The sequence below is a fragment of the Bombus huntii genome, unplaced genomic scaffold (genome assembly GCF_024542735.1).
Source record: "Bombus huntii isolate Logan2020A unplaced genomic scaffold, iyBomHunt1.1 ctg00000068.1, whole genome shotgun sequence".
Lineage (NCBI taxonomy): Eukaryota > Metazoa > Arthropoda > Insecta > Hymenoptera > Apidae > Bombus > Bombus huntii.
Genome location: NW_026099327.1, coordinates 1 through 6942, shown reverse-complemented (window position 1 = coordinate 6942; position 6942 = coordinate 1). Strand labels below are relative to the sequence as shown.

General features: G+C 41.2%; 2 protein-coding genes across 2 annotated transcripts; one reads left to right on the top strand and one right to left on the bottom strand.

Annotated features, from left to right (window-relative positions):
* Positions 1-1804: 1804 nt before the first annotated feature.
* LOC126876255 (uncharacterized) lies at positions 1805-3412 on the bottom strand. Its single transcript, XM_050639104.1, has 4 exons — positions 3360-3412; positions 2461-2806; positions 2315-2376; positions 1805-1876 (listed from the first exon to the last, which is right to left on the bottom strand). The coding sequence occupies exons 1-4, from the start codon at positions 3363-3365 to the stop codon at positions 1805-1807; spliced, it is 486 nt and encodes a 161-aa protein (XP_050495061.1). The 5' UTR covers positions 3366-3412.
* Positions 3413-5350: 1938 nt separating this feature from the next.
* On the top strand, positions 5351-6043 carry LOC126876293 (uncharacterized). The gene is made up of 2 exons (XM_050639136.1): positions 5351-5408; positions 5652-6043. Exons 1-2 carry the CDS (start codon positions 5365-5367, stop codon positions 5998-6000), a joined length of 393 nt encoding a protein of 130 aa, XP_050495093.1. The 5' UTR covers positions 5351-5364; the 3' UTR covers positions 6001-6043.
* Positions 6044-6942: the final 899 nt, after the last annotated feature.

Below are 6942 nucleotides of genomic sequence, written 5' to 3'. Positions count from 1 at the left end.
TGTGGAATGGTTAGGACCGTACACGATTGATAAGGTATGTACTCCATACTATCTGATTCAAGACAAAAAGATACACGGTAATCGTTTAAAACCTTACTTTCCAGGTCGACGCTCCTCTTTGCCGGAATAGTATCCGCGCAAATAAATATTACACCATTAGAAGGAAACTCTGTATTCGTAGAAAACATAGGAAAAGGATATTTATACAGCGACACTGCCAATGTAATAGTAGGATTAGACACTAGCGACATATACGAACAGATAAGCGCAATAGAATCATATAAATTAACAATAGACTCACGTGCAATCAGCAAACAATACGTCGAAGAGTTAGGCGGATTACAAAATCGCATCAATAACCTAAAACAACTCGCAAAACACTTGAAAGCGTTAACACATACCCGGAGCACACGAGGTCTGCTTAACATCATAGGTTCCGTATCGAAAAGTCTGTTCGGGACTCTCGACGATGATGATCTTACGCTCATAAACAAAAATATGGACAAACTATTCGATGATAATAATAAAATCAAGACCATAATAGCTAATTAAACAGCACTTATTAGAAAAATTGTAAACTCAGAAAACCTAAACCACTTAGAGAGATCATATAGTGATATATTAAAATTACAACAGCAGGCAAATATCGATAGATCTATGCTTAAGATAATCATGAAAGTCGGCACCGCGATGCAAACTTTACACTTCCAATTAGATGAAATAGTTAACGTCATGATATTAGGCAAACAAGGAATAATTAGTCCACAAATACTTGACCCCAATGAATTCATAGAAAATTACGCCAAGGCAATAGGTAGCCAGATGTACAACACCGCGATTTCTGCCAAAACCGAACATTTTCAATTCATACTCGACATCGGTGATCTTAAAATCTTCACAATAGATGACAAAATATTTTTCAAAATCATAGTACCTTTAGTCTCTAACACAGAATGGAACATATTACAAGTATATCCTATGCCGAGTAAAAGAAATGGAGTATTTTTGGCTCCAGTAGTCGAACATCAGATGTATTTAACTTCAGGTCTTTCATTTATAAACGCTGATATCGAGTATTTCAACAAACTTTGTAAGAATCGAGCCGGAACCACTATATGCAAACAAACACTACCAATCCATGAGAGAAATTCAAGAACCGATTGTCGCAGCGAAATAATAAATTTCAAACCACACATTGAACATTGTCAAATAACTGTACTTAAGATTGAAGACATTAGCTTTATACCGCTCAAAACTAGCAACTGTTACATTGCGATACCAGCAAATCCGATAGAAATAGACACAATTTGCCAAACGAAACATACCTTACAAAAACTTGACAAGCCTTCCATCATAAGAGCTAACACTTCTTGCGATTTATTGTACAAAGACGAACACATGCGTATAGGCGAAACAAAAAACGAAGTCATATACGAAATCAAAACAAAAACCCTAGCGCTCAAAACAAACGATAGTTTCACTCATCTATTAGATAAACTCCAGCGAGCACCGAAAATAATAGATAATTTACAAGGCTATAAAACAACGATCGATAAAATAGGCGACGAGATAGAAACTCTTAATTTCGAACACAGAATTAAAAATATACAGTATTGGGGACTAACCACGCTCCAGATATTAGGGTACATAGCATTAGGCATACTAGGTATATATGGATTAAACAAAATAGGGGTATTCAAATGCATCAGGAAATGTATACCGAACAAATAATGTATCAATTTATTTTGCTGCCGAAATGAAACTGTAATCAACAGCCACAATGCGACAGCCCCACCAGTACCACTCACCCTGGGCTCAACACCCAACATCTATATTCCAACCAACACATACCACTCAGATGAAGAGGAGGAATCAGCTGTAATTTTCAAGCCACGTCAAGTCCGATTCCACAAAAGTCTTCTGAAGAAAACTTGAGGGATCAAGTTCAATCTAAGAAGGGGGGAATGTCACAGACGAAATTCGAGCAACTGTATATAACAAACCGAAATTCCGAACGCTTTATCGCGTGTGACCGTCCGGTCAGCACCCGTTCTCAGCCGCCTGAGTGGCATTCGATCACTTCAGCCGTTCTCCGAATTTTACACTAAGTATAAACAAAACCTTCTCCCACTCCAACGATTGGAAGAATATAAATGCTCCCTTCAAAATCATTCAGTCAGTCTAATAAAAAAATTCTTAACTAATCCAAGTATCGAAAGTGTATCATCGCGAACCGAAAAAATTGTATAAATTGAGTAAAAAATAAAAAGAACTTAATCTCCTTTTCGGAAATTAACAAGTTCCTTATTTTTACCTTAATTTTACACGACATCCTAATCGCTCCTATTAGGGTATCAACCATGACACACACCTTTCCTAGATGTAATGAGAATTTTCTATTATTGTCCTATTGCACCCCAAGATACCTAACCTTCTATTTAGTCATCAACAGGTACTTGCCCATATTGACGTCCTTGACCTTGTGATACGATTTCCGGTAAGTAGAATCACCTCCGTCTTGTCTTGAGCTAATTTCAATCCAGTTTCGGTACACCACCGATTCTTCTGCTACTTCAATATCGGGCCTACCACCAATCGTGGGACTCCTCTGAATTTTCCTACTAGGCTTAAAGGGATCACCTTCCTCGTCTCCCCTAGTCTTCGGTGCAACCGATATGGTGACGTTGTCACTTATTCTGATGTCCGACACTATCCTTGGGTTTTCAATACTAACCGCCAACCTCTTGCTATTCGCCTTTGCGCCAGTCGCTGTTACTGTACAAGGGGGTGCCTGGGGTTCCACCTCCTAGCCAAAACCGTTCGAATGTATCCAATCATAACCGAAAGAACTCGCCAAGTCGTCAACAAAAAGCCAGTATAATAGAAATAAAAAATATATAACGAATAAATAAATAAATAAGTATCTAAGAGCAAAACATAGTTATATCCTCATAATTAAATATTATCTTAGAAATTTCTACACAGCTACAATAAACTAAATCTATCAAGCTAAATTTATATAACGCTAAAATAAACTAAATATATCAAGCTAACGCCTGCGCTTCAATAAGAGGCCTGATGATACATACGCAGATCACCGCATGTATAAATAGATAATATAGTAATAAATAAATAAACAACCAGCTAACTAAATAAATAAATAAATGAATAATAACTAAATAACTAAATAATAAATAAACCAACATAACTAATAATAAATATTAATAATAAATAAGTAAATAAATAAATAATATCAAAACAAATAATACATAAATAATCAACCAATAGTTAAATAAATAAATAAATAAATAAATAAACGAGTAAAGTAAATAAATAATATAAATAAGAAACGCATATACCTGCATTCCCCAACCCACACGACGCCGCGTAACTCAAATAAAGCCTCCACGTACGCAGCACCCGTCATACTTATTTATTCTTATTTATTCACCAAGGAAGTTTGACTCGAGTGGCGAAATAAATAAAATAAATAAAATAAACGATATATAACTAGAACTCTGGTCGACCCGACTTTATTTCTTCGTAATAGGAACTTAAGTCGAGCCGGCCGTACATACCCTAGTGTGCTGCCCGTAAGGTGGCGACGCCACACATCGACGCGACAAACCACCTCGCCTGCGCATCGTTCGGCACCACGCGTACGTCCTGCCACTACCATTACAATAATGGCGTCAAATCTATCCACGTGCGCGTCTCGATATTAAAGAAAATCGCGTATTTCTTGTATCTCACGTTGTCGCGCAATGCGAGTGCTACATCACATCCAGTAATACTCAATAACAATTCTTACCCGCTAGTATAAACTCTACGGCGAATACAATCCTCTCCACGCCACGCAGGTGCTCGCCGAGCCCCTGTTTGCCAGCAGGAGCCCGAGACCCGCTGCCCAATCGGTAAGCGTCCGTCCCCGAGAGTTGGTCCTGGGATTTTCCCATTGCATAGAGTGGGCATTGAAGTCCCAGAGGACGAGTACCTTGCGGGGGAGGCATCTCCCGACGCACTCGCCGACCCGTTCCAGGAAGCCCCTGTACGCAGCCAGGTCGATGTTGGGGGAGTCGTATACCGCTACCACCATTACTCCACTCCCGTATGGTCTGGAAGAGCAGATCTTGCGCCCTTCTCGACCTACAGAGATTGCATTGGAGGAGGCGCTTGAACTACTCGGTCACCTCTATGGCCTCCTCCCGACCATCTGCCGCTGCTGCTTTGGCGGTTCTCCCTGGTGTCCTTTCCGCAGCTGCTGGCTCGCGGATTGATCTCCTCCTCTTGACTTTCGGGGGGGGGGGGGGGGGGGGGACATTCCGCACCGCCCATCCTGTGATTGGCGGGCGTCCCGAGCGACTCGCACAGGGAGCACTTGGGAGCAGAGGCGGGACAGCCTCTGGCGCGGTGTCCGCTTCCGCCGCACCTGTAACACAGGTGCCCTCGATCCTTGCTGGACACGCATGTTGCGCGTACGTGCCCCACCTCCAGCACCTGAAGCACTGCAGGGGCCGCTTCGGGATGGCTCGAATCCTCGCGGTTGACCAGCCCAGGGCTATTTTCCCTGCCTGGGATACTTTCCGGGCTCCTGCCACCGGGCACTTGATCCAGGCAGACCCTAGGCCACCTCTGCCGCCGTTCTCGCCGACCTGAACCTCCGCGCAGCCGCATCCTGCCGCCGAGGCCAGTGCTTTCCGCAGCTCCTCCTTCTTGACCGAGATGTCTATCCCGGTATCTCGAAGCTCCGCCATCCAGGTAGGCGTGGCGACTCTCACCGCAGTTGCGTCTAGCGCCTCGGCCAGACGCGTCGCCAGCAGCGTCGCCAGCAGCGTCGCCTTTTCCCTGTTCCTGTCTCCAGGGAATCTGATGATGATGGCGCCCGTCATCGCCTTCTTCATCCCCACCTGCTCCACGCCGAGCTCCGAGAGCGGGACCTCCGGCTGCCTCGAGGACGTCGGCGTACGACATCCATGCTCCCTCGTTCAGCGTCAGAGTCACCGCGGATGTTCGCGGTGCGCGAGGGAGCGTGACCGCCTTGGGTGCCTGCGACGGTCCTCTGCTTGTTGCGGCGGCGCTCGCTTTCGCCGCGCCTGTCGTCCTGGGCTGGGATTGCTGCTGGCGTATCCTCGTCGGCGGTGCCACGTTCGCCCCTTTCCTCGCTGTCTCTCCTCCAACGGCGACGGCTGTCTTCCTCTGATTTTTGTTCTTCCGTCTCTTCTTCCTCGCCTCTACCACTCTCCACTCCCCACCCTCCTGCTCCCTCGGGAGTGTAACGTCAATTCACATCAGAGACCAGGCCACACACCACGGATAGGATGGCACCCAGATGTCTGCATATCCTCCCTCAATAGTCTTAGAGTAATGTTGTCTCATCGAAATTTGTTACTTTTCATCCAAACTCTAAGGTAAATATATTAAATTAATATACACAATGTATCCGGTTGATCTCAGACCACACATATATTTCGAAATTTATTTTTTATTTATGCCAAATTTAAATATATATTATTCGTTTTATATGATTAACAAACCATTCCTTATTCAAGTCAACTATATAATATTTTCTCTATTGTTGTGCATCTTAACTCTTATCATTCTAGTTGAAATTATAAATATTCGATTCAATTGCATTTTGTTCATAATCGAAGTGCCCCAGGATCAATGGATATTCGACGTGGAGACCGAATACTAGTTTTCTTGCCATTATTTCACGGTTATGCGTTCGGAATGATGAATACGGCAATAAGTTGCGGTGCAGCTGTGTACATAATGGGAAATTTCGAGTTAGAAACGTTACTCAGTTCCGTAGAAAAATACAGAATTACGCATATACCATTGGTCCCTCCAGTTTTAGTTGGTCTTGCGAAGCATCCAATAGTGCCAAATTACGATTTCAGCAGCGTGAGAGAGATCGTTTCCGGTGCGGCACCGCTTCCGCCGGATGTAAGTTTTTCGTCCAAACTACCCAACGTAATACGTTATAACGTTATTCTATAAAACGTAATACGTTATAACGTTATACCATATAACGTAATACGTTATAACGTCATACCATAAAACATAATACGTTATTACGTTATTCTATCTAACGTAATACGTCATAAAGTTATGCTATATAACGTAATACGTTATTACGTTATACTATATAACGTAATACGTTATAGCTTTATACTATAAAACGTAATACGTTATAAAGTTATACTATATAACGTAATACGTTATAATGCTACACTACCTAACGTAATTCGTTATAACGTTATACTATATAACGGAATACGTTATAACGTTATACTATATAACGTAATACGTCATTACGTTATTCTATATACCGTAATACGTTATAACGTTATACTACCTAACGTAACACGTTATAACGTTATACTATATAACGGAATACGTTATCACGTTATACTATATAACGTAATACGTTATAACGTTATACCATATATCGTAATACGTTATAACGTTATTCTGTGGAACGTCATACGTTATAACGTTACACTATATAATGTAATCCGGTATTCTCTTAGACGTAATGAGTTATAAAGTTATACCATATGTCGTAATACGTTATAACGTTATTCTGTGGAACGTCATACGATATAACGTTACACTATATAATGTAATACGGTATAACGTTATACTATATAACGTTAAACCGTTATAACGTTATTCTATAACACGTAATACGTTACAACGTTATACCATATAACGCAATACGTTACAACGTTATACCATATAAATTAATACGTCATAACGTTATACTATATAACGTAATACGTTATAACGTTATACCATATAATGTAATACGTTATAACGTTATTCTATAAAATACAATACGTTATAACGTTATACCATATGACGTAATACGTTATAACGTTATTCTAAGTAACGTCATACGTTATAAAGTTATACTATATAAAGTAATACATTATAACG